This window comes from Apodemus sylvaticus, chromosome 6, assembly GCF_947179515.1.
Source record: "Apodemus sylvaticus chromosome 6, mApoSyl1.1, whole genome shotgun sequence".
NCBI lineage: Eukaryota > Metazoa > Chordata > Mammalia > Rodentia > Muridae > Apodemus > Apodemus sylvaticus.
Genome location: NC_067477.1, coordinates 91,704,157 through 91,720,756, shown reverse-complemented (window position 1 = coordinate 91,720,756; position 16,600 = coordinate 91,704,157). Strand labels below are relative to the sequence as shown.

General features: G+C 43.6%; 1 protein-coding gene across 4 annotated transcripts in view; it reads right to left on the bottom strand.

Annotated features, from left to right (window-relative positions):
- Pik3cg (phosphatidylinositol-4,5-bisphosphate 3-kinase catalytic subunit gamma) overlaps positions 1-13,880 on the bottom strand; it is a 34,089-nt gene extending 20,209 nt beyond the window's left edge. The window contains exons 1-7 of one of the 4 annotated variants that reach the window (XM_052185978.1): positions 13,789-13,880; positions 9,292-11,298; positions 6,125-6,190; positions 5,790-6,015; positions 4,355-4,458; positions 1,737-1,883; positions 232-322 (exon numbers count right to left, since the gene is read on the bottom strand). In XM_052185978.1, coding sequence (XP_052041938.1) covers positions 232-322; positions 1,737-1,883; positions 4,355-4,458; positions 5,790-6,015; positions 6,125-6,190; positions 9,292-11,286 — 2,629 coding nt within the window. In that variant the 5' untranslated portion in view covers positions 11,287-11,298; positions 13,789-13,880. Of the gene's footprint in view, positions 1-231; positions 323-1,736; positions 1,884-4,354; positions 4,459-5,789; positions 6,016-6,124; positions 6,191-9,291; positions 11,299-13,358; positions 13,679-13,712 lie in introns of those variants that run through there. The other 3 variants (XM_052185979.1, XM_052185977.1, XM_052185980.1) reach the window with 3 other exon arrangements.
- Positions 13,881-16,600: the final 2,720 nt, after the last annotated feature.

Here is a 16,600-nt window from a genome sequence, read left to right as displayed (position 1 = left end):
GCAGGGGAGGGAGCGAGACTGCTCCCAGGTAAGGGCCCAGGCCCGAGACAGGTACCCCTGCATCATCAACAGGTCCCCGTTGAACTGGGAGTCCCTTTCCAGCCTGGGGACATCTCCTCCTCTTGACTATGACTGTAACTTTCCAGCTCTGGACTGCTTTCACTGAAGGAGTGATGTCCTTTTAGAACCAGTGGAGTGATGTGCTGCCCATCCCCTGATGTGACTACAAACCTATTTTGTCACCAGTTGAGATACAACCGTAAGGCAGAAGGCACAGGTCCAGAGATTCAGTCTCCCAGATGGACTCCATGATGCGTAGGATCTGGGAACCAAGGTACAGGCATTTCTATTACACATAAGTGTTGGACAATGCATCTTTCTTCTCTCCTTTAAAAGCTAGTAATCTTATCTGGTTGCATACAATATATGAGTAGATGCAAAACACATGATTAACAATGTTCATTGATCAAACCCTGGAGAGTATGTTGAAGAAAAGCATAAAGAGTTTTCACTTGTGGGAGGCCTTTTGACATGTTTTGTTATCTATCTTATCAAAACACTCCACTTTATTAGGGATGTTTTCACACCATAACTGTAATGTCCTTATACATGTTTTCTACTCTGAGATCACAAGATCCATGCTACAACCAAGGCAATGAGATTGATAACGGCGATACTAACCCCAAACATTAACTGGTTGCTCTTTTAGGTGTGATTGTTGTAATAACCTTACATCGAGAATATAATCACTATCTCCATTCAGTGGTACAGGGACAAAGCCTCGGAGAGTTTCAGTGAGCAGTGAGCTCCAACAATAAAACAAAGGCTAAGCACAAACTGTCTCTCAGAATTAAAGGAACAGCAGAGCACTGTTTTGTGGCTCTGACATGCCCATGTTTGAACAACTCAAAAGATTCTACAGATTTATTTAAAACTAAACTGATCTTTAAAAATATTAAGGGATTTCTTTCTTTCTTTTAAAAAATATTTCTTGGACAAAAAGCAAAACAACAGGAAGACAACCTATCCTGGGAGGGAACCCGAGTACTATATTAGAAATAAGTCAAAACAGAAGCTTAAGATGAATTGATAATATTATGTTTTTAAATAGGCTGCCTTTAACCTAGCACACTTTGCTATCTAAATAAACTGCAGTAGGGTTTAGACATCCTCACCTCCTTCCCTGATGAGGCACTAAAATCTGGGGAGCAAAGGTTTACAGACTTGTGACGCTGTCTGCACAGAAATGTTAAAAAGCCCGACACGGACAGAGTTGGTACCTCTACCTCCCTGTCTGTTCACCTGTATGATCATCGCCTGCCTTCTGGGTTTTTTTTTTTTTTTTTTTTTGCATCAAATCATTACATGAGTTTGAGTATAAAAATTAAAGGATAGGTCTTTAGGGAGTATGCCTACCAGTATGTTGATATGTCTGTGAACAGGATTAAACTGGGTATTGAAGGCAAATAATCCCACAGCCTATGGTACCATGTGTAGAATGGAGTGTTTAGAAAGGCAAGTGTATCAGGCTAATAGGGAATGTTGAGTAGCCATCTTTGAAGGGACAGAGAGAACTATGGTGCTAGTAAAACTTGTCTATTAGGTACCTTTTGATGGCTATTTATCATATGGAAAACAAAACAAAACAAAAACCAGAAAGGTGGGCATGTTTTAGACCAGCACAGCATTCTTTCTTCAGATAAGTGCATAGCCCCACTCCCTTCACATTAGCCTACCTGTAAGATCAACATGTCTTGGCGGAGATCATCACCATGTTTAAAGATGATTCCAATGGTTTCGTTAGATAGGACTGTAGGATCAGCACATTTAAACTCAAGCCACAGGGGCTTCTTCTTGGAGGCCATCACTTTACATTTCTCAACCTGTAAGGAAGTGGTCACAACATCACAGACAATGAACACACAGGGAGGAGGCTCAGATTCTCCTGTAGAGCATTGCTAAACCCAGGGGCCATGAGCTGGCTAGAAAATGGTTTTCAATATTTGGATAAAAATAAAGAGGGTGTTCTCACAAAAACTGGAAATGCTAGCTATGTGTGAGAAAAATCCATAACCCTTGAAACAATGGTTCTCACACTGTATACTCCAAAAAGTGTAAGGGTCTGTGGAGGGCCCATGGGATGCAGCAGGCACCATTTTAATCACTCCACTCTATGGGACCTCAGTATGCCCACTAAAAATGCATTGTTCAGAGCACTTTCTACTATCTGTTTGGGCATCCTCTTCCTCAGATTTCACTTGAGAAAGGAGTTCCAGCACTACCACAGTGTCTGAAATGGTATTACTCCAGAATCCAATGTAGGCTAACTTGGGGAAATTTAACAGGAATAAATGGAAAAATCTGGCACCTGAGTACAGGACTTTTAGCCCCAGTCCATCACATCTAAGCAGAGCACTGTGACAGCAGTCATAAGAATAAACCTAAACTTCCATGGGTTTTAGACAAAAGTGAATGTACTATGAATCACAAAGATAATGTAGAGATGGGGAGAAGGCTCAGCAGTTAGGAGAACTATTCTTGCCTCGGATCTGGGCACCCACATAGGGCAGCCCACAACAGCCTGCAATTCCAATATCAAGGGATCTACCACTCTTTTTGGGTCTCCTCAGGCATTGCATGTACATGCCAGGCAGGCAAAACACCCATACCCATGAAATAAAAATAAATAAGTAAAATTATGATGCAATTTTTAAGGAAAAGCCAACAGTTTGAAAACTGTATTAATATATCGTAATTTCTACTGATATCTAAATGATGACAATGGATTATACATGCTTTTTCTAGCAAGTGTGTGTGTGTGTGTGTGTGTGTATTTTGTTTGATTAGACAGGGTTTCTTTGTATAACAGTCCTGACTATCCTGGAACTCACTCTGTAGACTAAGCTGGCCTGAAACTCTATCTGCCTGCCTCTGTCTCTCGAAGATTGGGATTAAAGGCGTGTGCCACCATACCTGGTTTAGTAATTATTTATAAAATTAGACATGGGGAGGATGTGTTTTCTACTTCTTTTCATGAGGTTTAACTGATAGAAGCATTTCTGTCCTGTAAGCAACTAGACCAGAAAAATACATGGACAATTCTTGTCAGACACTCGATGGCAGACAATGGAAACCTGTGGCCCCTGAGCAAAGAAGTCAATGAAGGCACCCTGCCTGTGGCTGTCTCAGCGTGCTGTTGGGGGCTGTTTCTTGCTTACAGCATGGAGGAAAGGCACCCATGCCGAGCTTATGGTCTAGCAATCTAGAGTACAGTAGAAGTCTCTGAAAGAAAGGCCAGAAGAGAATGACAGAAAATAATAATAATCAAACAATTCCCAAATGTGGTAGAACAGGTGCCCACAAGCCCAAAGAGCAATGTAACCTGGCACCTTATACAAGAAACCTGTGCCAACGCACATTGTGATCAAACCACTGAAAGCCAGGGATGGAAGAAGTCAGAAAATAGGGAGAAAATTATAAATAGAATAGCAAAGACAAAGCCGGAGTGTTATCATCAGGACATAGTCAAGGCAGAAGAAATGGTACTTCAAGAGAAAAACAGTAAACTAGGATTCTCTGTCTAGTGAAAATATTGCTAAAAAAATAAATGTATAGTAAAAACAGTTCAGCTAAGTAAATTTTGAAAGACTATTTTGCTACCAGCTTGCAGGATAACATGTTAAAAGGTAAAGAAAAGTGATACTTGGAGAGTATCTGTACCTAGCATCATAACATGTGGGTAAATGTTTAAGATGGCTTAATCTATCTAGTATACATACATTTTTTTTTGTTTAAAGCAAAAATGATATACTGGGGGTTTATAATGCATGCAGAAGAGGTACATGAGGGGAAGTATACCTCTGTAAGAAGCATGCAAAGTGGTCTGTTACACTATGTGGTACTGACATGCATGCAGACACTTACGTCAACAGAAGGGGTCAGAGAGAGGAGGCATAGATGCATCTACAATATGGATAGCTGATAGTGATGGAAAGAATTTCTATTTTATTTCTAGAAGAATGTTCAGTGTTTCAATATTGCTGATGGCTTTATAGAAGCATTTACCTGTGAAAACTCACTGAACTTCACTATGGTCAACTGTTTGTGTAAAGAATACACCAATAAATTGATTTAAAACACAACAGAAGGGAAATTACCCTTCCATTGGTGTGCTCTATTGGGTGCTGGGATGTCAGGTGCTAGTGATTTGAGAGAGAATCAACCGAAGCCCATCTGGGGATGCTCTAGATTCTTGGGTCTACCGAAGATCCATTGTGAAGGCCCTGGCTCTATAAAGCATGCTAGACATTTGCAGGACATAAGGAACATACAGAGAAATCCCACCGATACCTACCACCAGAGTACCGGCTTTCAGTCCAGGGTCATAGGGAACTCTAAAGCTCTCAGGGAGATTGGAATTCTGCAGGCTTTCAAGCTTTTGCTTAAGCTGTGAAATAACTGCAATGATCAAAAGCATACAGGAATTAAGTCATTGCAAGACATTATCCATACTGTCATGATCTCAGCACGTCCTGGCGTCACATTCCCTCAGAAGTCCGTGTACATGATCTGGAAAACGAGTAGTAGGAAAAGGGATATAGAGCTCTGCCTTTGGGGATCTAACCATTCCAAGTGAACAAAGTAAGTCAGGATCACTGTGAACAACTTAACTGTAAATGTCCCTTCCCAGGTAGAGGACATATGTGAACATGTGTGTAAAAACCTCCAGCCAAGAGAGTGTGCTGAGCATGAACCTAAGGAATTGTCGTGACCATCGTCTTTCCAGCCTGTGAGACTTTTAGCGGCCATCTGATTTGTGGAGGAGACAGTTGAACACACTCTTAACTAGAGCTGGGTTAGAGTTCTGCAAATTCTCAAAAGAGGAAGTTAGGGTGTGTACAAAAGATGTGGCAACCTCAAAATTCTCAAGGCAGAGTACAGATCACTGGCTGGAGAGCAGGCAGAGGCCAGCCCAAATGTAAGATTGTTACTGCCACTGTTAGTGGCTTTTGGGGGTAGCATGATCAATGAACTAGAAAATTATCAAAAGGGAAGGTTAGAAATGTAAACTATTCAAAAGCTTAAACCACTGGGCAGTGATGTTGGTGTCTGTTTTAAGCTGTTGTGCTAGGTCTAGACTTATAAAGTGAGTAAAAGATACTCTCTAGGTTCAGGTTTCATATGTTTTATTATGTCAGAAAGATGTTTCAATGATGACAACCTAAAGTGGTATCAACCCAAACCTTATAGGAGGGGTTAATTTTCCTAGAGCAGAGACAAGAGACTGGGAATGGCTACAGGGAAGAGGTGTGTGTGTGTGTGTGTATACACGTGTGAAGGTAACATACATTGATCTTTGTGTATTATTCTGAGATGCAAATGTATGTATATGACAAAATTTTAAAATCAACCTAAGCTCTCAATATTACCTTCAAATTCTGACTGAAATCAGCACAAAAGTATTCAAAGATGGGGAAAGGGAGATTTGGAAGTAACTTCTCGTGTGTGGAAAACTGTTATTGAAACTTAAGTCTTCCATTCACACATAGTTCTTCAATTTCGACAAGTTTCACATGCGCAACTTCATTTGTAAGAATATATATATTTATGGTCATAAAACATCACGTCTTATATATAGAAAGAGCTTTAAATCTATTTACTTCATTGAAGACAAGAGACCAAACTGTTTTCTTGGCCACTTTTTGCAAAATACTACTTGAATTCCAGAAAGAAGAATCAAAACAATCATGACATTTAGAAGGAGAACTGAGAAAACACAGCCACTGTACCTTGGGAACTGACATCATACTTTTCAGCCGAGAGCGATTTAATCTCAATGGTGACTTTCTGTAACATCTCAATCACGTGGACCTGCTGTGTGAAGTCCTGTAGCATGGCTGTGCCACAGCCCCGGAGGTACGCCTCCAGGATCACAGCGAACCTCTGCTGATAGTGTCTGGACTGGGCTATCTCACTTCGCAGGAACCAGAACAAGAAGTGACCGATTCTTTTGTTCTGAGAAGGGTACAAGAAGGTTGAGATGGTGGTGATTAGTGCTGTAGGTTGACTGGGAAATTCCTGGTGGTCTAAACGGTTACACTGTTATCAAAGTGGAAATACTTACTCTCAAGCCACGTTTCAGCAGGAATCTGGCCAGCGCACTGTCATGGTAGGGTTCAAATTTCACAGCCTAAAGGAAGAGCACATTGGTGTTTGAAGGACTGTACTCTGGTGGTCAGTCAGGAGAAAGGAAATGGGGAAACCCAGGGTTCTGCGTAAGTGGGTCTTTCCAGCTAAGGTGGTGAGACTCTCCCCAGCCACTCAAATCCAGTTCCCTGTTTAAGCAGACACTAAGAGCAGGAGGAGGCACTCGCACAGTATTCTAGAATATGTGAGGACCAAGCTGGGGCTGGAGGCCGGAACTCGTGACGCACAGTGCTGTGATCTGAGTCTTGGCAGAACTGAAGTTGTGAAGAATGCTTTTGCTCTGGGTTAGAATGAGTTGAGTTATTGGGAGGGGAGAGGGGAGAGGTAGACATGGCTATAATAATTCTTTATAATGAAAGGTAAAGGTGGTTGTTACAAAGCAAATGGGCCGTGGAAATACAGCACTCATCAGAACAATAGATACAAAGATGGGTCAAGTGTGAAGATTCTAAAGCCCCGTAGCCTCCCTTTTGAACCGCTCCTGTCTTTCCGCTGCAGGTAAACAGCAGGCCCCACCCTGCTGCACCTCGGGTCAGAGCGTTGAGTCAGAATGTCCCTGATTTTCTATGCTTCTCCAGGCCGAACTTGATCTTCATTGTTAGTGTTTGGTCATTTTCCCAGTGTTGGTTCTGGGTTGGATGTTGACTTAAGGGACAGGGCAGCTCTATTATTGAAGAAAGATAGGCAATAAAGTGGGAAAAAATAAACTAAATCTTGGTGGGTCCCTGCATATTTTTCATATTTTATTTTTCAATAAGCTTGAAGTAGCTAATAGTTTTGAAAGCGATGAACATTATTTAATTATCAATGCATATATTAAGCTAAAAGGTAGGTAGCGTATATAAATCGAATATGAACTATCTTAGAACAGTTCCTTCATAAATAGGAATCGTCTTCTTTTCCACCAAAGAACAGAAGACATTTCCACTGTAGCTCATATTATGGAGCCTGAAGTCTTCTTGTTATGTTCATAGTTCTTCTCACTCTGGGTTTCCAGTTTGACCTGATCAATACTGACCTTAGTGTTTCAATGTTAGCCCTCCTTTCAAAAGTGCTTCTTTTGGGTGTGGCCAAGTAGGTGCCCTAGAACTGCATCTCAGTTGAGTTCTGAGAATGTGGTTACTCAGTCAACAGAACCCACTTTAAAAGTGTTTTAGGTTTCTAAGCTGAGAGCCGGTCTTCCTTCGTGTTTCACTTCTACAACAATGATGCAGATTGCAACCGAGAGACCATTTTAACCATCAGTGAGTCATTTAGTTAGAGCTGGAAATGTTTCAAATCGCTGCACAAATGAATATCACTCTTCAAATATAAGCCAACACATCCAAAATCAGTAAGGCCGGTTGACCTCTCTCACCTAAAATATTGCCAAGAAAAATGTTACTTATCTTTGAATTCTGCAAAGTTTACTTTGGAAAAATGACAATGAAAAAGTAGTTAGAGCAAGCATTGCCTGCTCTGAACAGTCCCTGGATGCATTAATCACAATTAAGTGTCACCTGGTCCCCTATTTGCTATTAGTACTCTACGGTTTTTCCCAGAAGCCCTTGCCATAATTTCATAAATTGTTATTAAACACATGGTGTGTATTTGTGTGTATTGCAGCAGGTCTGAAACTTTGTCTTCTTACTGGAGAAGTTGTTGAACTAAGGACTGACCAATCTATACTGTACAATACCATTTCCCCCCACATCTCTTACTTTCCTTTCCCTTGTCAAGCAACACAATGTAAGTTGAGAATTACTAAAGTGAGCAGAACTACTGTTCTTTAACAACCTAGATAAACTCAGGTGTATAGCTCACTGACCTCACAGAACCCCAGAGAGCATCATGGGAACTGAGTGAAACTAGTTTGCTGCCTGTTTAAAGAGGGCAGCTACCAAGATCCTACTCAGCACAATTATTTAGCAAAATAGCAATAGCTCGGTCTACCCTAGGGCCTATGACCTCCCCAGCCATGGGCTTTTGACCAGGATTACAGTATCAAGCATGACATTTACCCCTGTAGAGTAGGTCTGAAAGTCGTCATGAACTCAGAATAACTGTGGTCACCTGCACAGGATCAAACCTCTAGACCCTATTTCTTATTGAGGAGCTAGGGGCAGTGGAAAGTTGTTAGGAGAGAAAAAAAATCATTCTTTTTGGAAGATGTGTTTACTGAAAAGATCCCTCTGCTCTCATGGAAGGCTCTACACCCATGAACATGTGGACAGGGCTAGTTGAACTTAGCAGTTATTAGGGGGAAATGACATTAACTTGAGAGGGAGACTTATTAATAAGGACAGGAAGAGACTCTGAAGTGGAAATAGGAAGTGTATATGACCATGTTTCAATGTATACCTATATACAATACTCAAGAATAAAATAATAAAGTTTTTAAAAGATTCTACCCAGATACAACATGTTGTTCAGCAAATTGTAAGAAACACAGGCAGAGATTTAAAATATCTCTAACCTGCCTTGTCCTGCTGCTAGAGTCCTGCAAGATATTCAAGGCTGTCAAAAGGACAAAGCCTGGAGTCAGTCAGCCCTTTCATTGAACCCATTTGCTTTTTAAAATATGTGGTCTTGGACACATAACTTAGTGTCCTTGTATCTTAATTTCCATATGTATAAAATGCAAATCCAAATTATAATTTAACCACCGTCATAGTTAATAGCGGAATCAAATGACACAATACACACACACACACACACACACACACACACGCAGACAGACAGACAGACAGACAGACACACACACACACATACACATGTAAATCATTAGCCTTAGCCCAAGGAAGTTTGTAAGTAGTTGAATCTATCATTAAAATGGTTAATGAGGACTATGTGAGTTCCACTGGGACAATTCTAAAACGTGAAGGGCAGCACTGGTGTCTTTACAACGCTTTGCTGGCGAACCCTCAGAGACAGTAAAAAAGTCAGTGGAAGCATTTGCTACTTTTTTTGACGTGGCTTCATCGACACTAGACTGACTGATCATGAAACTGAACAAAGGGTACGGGATGACTCCCGAAGGGGGTGCCTGTGCGCATGCAAATTAGCTCTCTGAGACAGTGGCTCCTGCTAACCACCAGCCCCTACCTGCACCAGCTGGAGAAGGTAATGTAAAACGTCATCGTCCTCCAAGCCCTCCAGCTTCTGAACTGCAATGGCCCTTACGTTTTCGTCTGAGAAGTTGCAGTCCAGGAGCTGCATGGTTAAGCCAACGTCCAAAGCACTTTGATCCCAGATCTCCCTTCTGGCTAGCAGCTGGTAGGTTTTGGCAACAATTTCTTGCTGTCCCCATTTCACTGAGCTGAACAGCTTAGGATATGCCTTCGGATGCTTCAGGCTTTCATATCGAAAATGCCAAAGCAATTCTTTGTCCTCGGCTGTGAGGGGGTTAAGTGGATCTGTGGCTATGATTGCCTCCAATTGCTTTCGAAGCTGATTGGGCATTTCGGCTCGAACCCTGTCTCCCTCTGGGTCAGGGGTGGGCTGGTGCTTAGGCAAGGCTATGGGGTGGCAGTAGTTGTCCAGCAGGATGGAAATGGACATTGAATTCTCCTTGTCGGGATTGGTTGCGGATGTGAGCTTGTCAGCATTGAAGCTGCCCTGCTCCTCTGCCTTCCCAGATATCTGCCACATGTGGAGCACGTAGTCCCCGTGGCGGAGGAGGAAACGGTGGTCTATTAACAGCAAGTTCACATAATAGAGAAGCTGGGCTTTGCCCTTGGACTCTGAACTTGATGTCTCCGCAGAAACCTTGCTGGACAGTGGTGGGGTTTTGCAGCAGTAGATCTGTAGGTTCAATAGGGCCCCTTTGGGCAAGTCTTTGATTTTGATGCCAAACTCTAGCCACACATTCCAGAGCACCTCTTCTGTAAAAGGCTTAGGGCTGGTTCTCCTTTGGCAAAGGACTTGTTGCCCGTGCTGTATGTTCGCTTCCACAAAAACAGTGAGGTCAGTGTTTCGAGGCAGGACAGGGATATCAATGCCTCTGATCTTGACCCTGAACTTTCGGTCACAGTCCCACAAAGACACCGTGAACACGCTCTCGTGGTCCTTGCCGTGGATGGTCAGCTGCTCGTGGTAGCCGGTGACTCCAGTGCAGTCATCCACCAGGGGCCATTCTTCGTTCCTCACCTCATCAAGGGCTGGGTCTGGAGGTGTGTCGAGCACCAGGTGTATTTCATCTCCATTCTTGAGGCACTGCCTTACCCACTGGAAATTTTTGAGGGGCGTTTCACCCACCAGGTACTCATCGCGGCCACAGACCCGCAGCACAAAATCCTGCTCACTTTGACTTTCTGGGATATTCATTAGGGACTTCTTCTTGGCCATTTTGGTGAAGAAGCTGTGGAGGATGGCGCCAGGAGTATCATCTGCGGAGACCTTGATGGTTTGACTGGTGGTACCGCGGTGGATGACGATGAAGATACAGTTGTTGGCAATCTTTTTGGACAGATACTCTGGGAGAGGTTTGGATGTCACCCAAGGGTGCATAGCATAGAGTTTGGCATCCCGGCTAGCCACCTCCTCCATGCGGGGAGTAACCAGACGGCGGCGAGTGAACTCTAACTCATCATCGTGCACATTGCTGATGTCAGTGACGTCATAGCCAATCAGAGAGGTGAGCTGCTTCTGGAAAGCCAGGGTCTCCTCAGAAGGTACGTGTCGCTGTACCACGTGGATCTGGCCAGGGCTCTTGTGCATCATCTTCCAGTAACGTAGGCAGTCTAGGGTCTGCACCACCTGGTACCTGTCGTAGATCTCATACCATTGTCCCTTCTTCTGGTAGAGCAGGAGGAACTGGTCCGGGCCCAATCGGTGGTAGAATTCCGCAGCCACACTGGTCTCCAGTACGCGTAGCCACACCTGAGCCTTCATCTGCTCCACATTGCCATGGCCAGCCACATGCAGCAGCGCTGTTTCTGGAGTCTTGCAGATTCGCTGGCTGGTGGGCAGTACGAACTCAATGGGGATGAGCTCCATGGATGACAGGCTGCCAGTTGCGCTGCGGGGCTTCATCCTCCGGCGCCGGCGGAGGTTGTCCTCTCTTAGCACCACTGCTTGTTCATAGTTCTCCAGCTCCATGCCCTATGTGACCTGGGAGCAGAGAAACAGAACTTTGTCAAGAGACAGTTTCCTGTTCAGTCCTGTACGATGGCAGAGAGAAAGTGTGGTGGGTCGATGTGAGCACAAGGCCTGGAGGGACCAAGAAAGATGGAGGCAGCGCTGTCTTTAACAGCGCGTGCCGGGACATGAATCTCTGCCAGCCAGTTACTGTCTAAGTGATGTGGCCTACTTAATCTCCGAGCCCGATTCTTACATGTCAATTTGCTTACACCTAGAGGATGGACATAAAAGTTAAATAAGGCAGTGCGCTTTTTTTTTTTAGCATGCTGATACATTTTCTTTAGGTGTGTGTGTGTGTGTGTGTGGTGTTTTAATTTAAAGCACTATAAAGCACTATGGGGCTGGAGAGATGGCTCAGTGGATAAAAGTCCTTGCTGTAGAAACATGAGGCCAGAGTTCATACCCTACCACCCACATAGGCATTGTCATTGTTCCCATGGACCTGTAACACCAGGGGACTCTGTCTCTGTCTCTCTGTCTCTGTCTCTGTCTCTGTGTGTGTGTGTGTGTGTTGGAAAGGAGAACAGAGATGAGAGAACTCACTGGGGCTTGCTGTCTACCAGCCTAGCTCCAGGTTCAGTGAGAGACCCAGTCTGAAAGGAATAAGGTGGAGTCTCCTCTGTCCTCTTCAGGTGTACCTGTGCACCTGCACACATGCATGTGCACACCACACACATATACCAGCCCCATATGTGCACAAAAAATATGTGAAACACCCACCTAGCACATTTACTGGCTCAAAAGAGTGACTGTTTGCTGTTTGTAACTATCCTGAAACACGCAGGTGCATAGGACAGTCCAGTGGAGGACAAAGGCCAAGTCCCCCCAGGGTGCGGCCTGAGTCCCTGAACATCACTGTGAGAAGAAGCCAGTGCAGTTCCTTCGTTCAGCCTCACGCTTCTCTGACCCAGACAACCCAACCTTGCTTCATCTTCTCTATTTTCAAACTGTCGGAACCCAGGCTCCCTAGTCAACTTCCTGTCTTCTTTCTTTTCATTTTTTTCTTTCTATATAAGAAAGCTAGGTGTTTCATTCATAAAACTTGAGAGTAGTAAACTTGGTAAAGCTGGTAATCAAGGCCATTTGGAGACACGTGCCATTTTGATCAGGGACTGTGGAGCGTTTCAGCTATCATCTCTATGTTAGGCAGAGGGAGGTGTCACCACACTTGGACTTTCCCAACGTGAACTTTTATGTAATTTTAACTAAGCCGGTTGGTTTGGCCTGCCTCTGCTTTAGAGGAGACACTGTGGATGACACTACTCCTGCTCTCCCGTGACCCTAAACAATAATTTAGTTTCTTCTTGTCCTAATATTTTCATCTCCATGGCAGGAATTAACAAATTTATTCCATCATATTACCCATATATAAGTATTTGCCCTCTACAAAGCATTTAAGTGTAATCACAAGCCCATCAAATAGTGACTGAAATGCTCAAAAAATAAAATAATTCATAAAAGTGATTCATAAAAAAATTTGATTTTAACATTTAGCATTGCTACATTGGTCCTACATTAAATTATAAACCACATTCAAATACTGAAGCAAAATACTTCAGAAAATATCATTTACTCCCTAACCGGTGTTAATGAGATCCATAATTAGTTATTTCCCAACTAACAGTTCAGTGTTAATTATATACCCAAAGGAGATTCTGGTTAAAAGCTTTAGAAGACAAGTTACATTGGATCTCAGCTTATGTACAGTCCTTGGGTAAAGCTATTTTAAAAGTCAGTTCTCCCTCCTTTTAAAATATAATGAAGTTATACTTAGTAAATAAATGAAGACAACTGTCCCAAGCAACTGCTGCTTGGTCATTTAAAGCATTTACTTCACTCTTCTGGTACATTATAGGATAACCAACGAAGAAAAGAACCATAAGCTATTTTGATACAGACATGAACTTAAAATAAAACATGTCCAAATTTAAGCATACAAATATAACTCAGTATCTGCCTCAGTGACAGCAGGAACTCAGGCTATATCTTGGTACAAGGTACAGAAGAGAAAAGGTTGACCAAATACTCACTGGGTTTCCTCATGACTGGGACTAAGTAGCTTTGTCCTCTTACAAAAACACTGTCTGGTCAGAATCCCCAAGCATGCACTTGTAAGACTCTGGATCCTGTTCGTCACGGGCTCTGTGGCCGCCCCCTTCCTCACAAACAAAAACAGAAAGAACTAATGCACCTGCAAGCCCTCGCTGGACGGAACTTTGTGGATATACACAGTCTAAGCTCAGCGAGACAAGGAAACTCAGACGCTCAGGGTTGGCTCATATTGAACCGGCAATGGATCCAGACAAAAATATTCTAGCTTAGAAGGAAGTGTTGCTGTTCCAAGTCACACCAAGCAAAGAGCAAACAACAGAAAGCAGCAGTACCTGAGGCAGCCCTGAAGGTGATGCTGAGGGAGGGTCATTTGTTTACTTCAGGAAAACAAAATGAATTCAAACCTACCCGGGGCACCTCTCGACGGCAATGCTTCCGCTTTTCTGGGGCTCCCTTCATATCCAGATGCAGAGGAAGTGTTGCAGTTACCAGGAAGGAAGTTTTAACCAAGTTGATTATACATGTGATTGCTCATTTTAAAAGTGTCACAAATGCATTTCCTGCTGAAGCACACAGAGACCAGAGCGGGACAGAGAGCACTGTTTACCTTACTCATTTTTTTTCACTCTTTGAATTAAGTTTTCAAAGATGGCGAGAGACTCAGACAAACCAAAAATATACCCAAGGCATAAACAAATGAAGCATGTGTGTAGCTAGCTATAAGTAGAAGAAAGGGCTACATAACTTGTACAAGAAAGGATTGGATAACTTGTTAAGAGCTAAGTGAAGCCTATTTCCCTCAGAGAATTTGAATGAGCCCTGGTGTGTGTGCTATAACTGTGGACTGTTGGGCTCAGTCTGGGTGTCTGCAAGAGCAAAGCCTGTGTGTGAACTCACTTCCTTAGATTGGTGAGACCTCCCCCTCTCCGCCCCCTCTAGACCATTTAGGTCTCAAAATATCACAAACTGAAAGTCCTGTAGCATGTGTGTGCCTGTTGTTACTGCTGCTGCTACTGTGTGTGTGTGTGTGTGTGTGTGTGTGCTGGTTTATGTCAAGGGTGGGCTTACTGTGAATACTAATTAGTCAGACAAAACAGGAGACTTCTTTCCTGGGGACCTTAGGGAGCTAAAAACTGAAAGGCCAAATGAAGGGCCAATGCACCAATGAAAGGGCCAATGCATCAATGAAGGGGGCTTAAGAAGAGAGAATGGGGGTTATGGGACTGTGGCACAACAGTGTGGGGGAAGGGGATGCCCATGTCCAAGTACCTCTTCCCCCTGAGGGACCACACACACACAGACATGGTATAGAATAGAGTTTATTCAGGGTAGAGGTTGTGAGTTAGTGGTAGAGAAAGGCAGAGAGAGAGAGAGAGAGAGAGAGAGAGAGAGAGAGAGAGAGAGAGAGAGTAGAGAGTAGTGGAGGCCTGCCATGACCACGTGGAAAGAGTGGGGAGGGGAGGAGAGTCGGAGAGCCCAAGCAGCAGAGAGGTGAGAGTAGGATGAGAGAAACAGAGAGAGAGAAGGGGCAAGTAGCCCCTCTTATAGTGGGCCAGGTCTATGGGGCAGGGCATACCTGGTTGTTGCCAGGTAAGTGTGGGGTGGAGCTTAGACAGAATACCAACAAAAACAGTCAACGCCAGGCAGTTCTCACAGACTTGGAGAACATGGAGGAGACAAATTCTTTTTAAAGCAGCTCTTTATTTTCCAAGTAACCTCAATTCCTTCTAGCCCTAAGCATAGCCAACCCGCCCCTACCTCAGGGGTCTCTATAGCAGAGCTTGTTCTCCCCCACTAGGCTGTCAAGGACTCCAGCTGGGCCCCAGGAACAGCAGGAAGGTTAGAGGGGCCTCACACACCCCTCAGAAACACAGCATTATGAATTTCTTTGAGTTGCTCAGATATCAAGATAGAGTCTCTGATCTGATTTCCGCTCACACAGTCCTTGTGATGGCTCCTACAGATTGTAAGCTTGACAGGATCTACAATCTAAGAGACAAACCTCTGTGCATTCCTGTAAGCCTGCCTCTAGACTGGGTTTGGTGAAGTATGGACAGGTCGGCTCTAAACATTGCAGAGCCATCCATGAGCTGCAGTTCTGGATGGGAGAAAGCAGCAAGTGCCGGGCGCTGTTCATCAGCTTCCTGATGGCAGATGCCATGTTGGCCGCTGCTATATGACCCTGCTGCCATCCATGTCTTTCCTGCCCTGATGCACTGCACCCTCAAACTGGGAGCCAAATTATCCCCCCCCCCCCAGCCTTAAATTGCTTCTGTTGAGTGTTTTGTCACAGCAACAAGGAAAACAGTACATGTTCTTTGGGTCTTATCTTTTAAAATAGTGGTCTAAGAGTCAATAGCAGCAGGCAAGTCTTAATTCAAAGGCTGCTGCCTTCCAGATAGGTAGAGGGGATATCTTAGCTTCCCAAAGCATGTTTGTATATGAGCATACTTCCTTGGGAGGTTGGTATCTTTATAAGTCTCAAGGTTGCCTGAAATGTTTAGAGGGGAAGACTTGCCAGGTTATGCTTCACCAGAGTGTGTGTGGAGGCCATGAGAGCAGATGAAATGAGTCAGGTTCTACAGAGGGGGCACTGACCTGAGAGGACTGTGAGCTGACTAATTCTCGGCTTTCTGGGCTTTGCACACTCATGCACATTTTTAGAAATGCTGGACTCAGGCTCTCGGGTTCTTTTTTTTTTTTTTTTTTTCCTGAAAGGACTCTTCAGCTAAGTTCACTCATGCAAAAAATGTCAGTTCATTGACTAAAATTTCAAATACTTCAGGCTTACTGGTAGTTTGAGATTAAACGTACCCTGATCTTCAGTTCCTCATATAGCCACTAAAATGTACTACTTGTAGGGAATGTTATTAGGCACAAGTAATGAGGCATGCTGCATGCCTCTTTTCTCCATGTGGGGACTTTTCCACATGGAACCTCATTTTCCTAATGAGGAAATTTCATCCCCAGAATTTTTGGGTCAGCAGATCTCCAGGCTACCTCACTTAGGCTAGTGGTAGCATTCTGCTGCCTTGTCTATTCTGTGAGTCTAATGCATCCAACACTATATTTTAAATGTAGTGATCAGACTACAATTTGCATATAGCTATCATAGGGATGACAAGATGAAATAGATTTAAAGCAGAAGACACAGTAGGCAGTGCTCATTGAGAAACAGATGAAGCAATTAGTTGTTCCAAACCATGATGGAGGCTCTTTG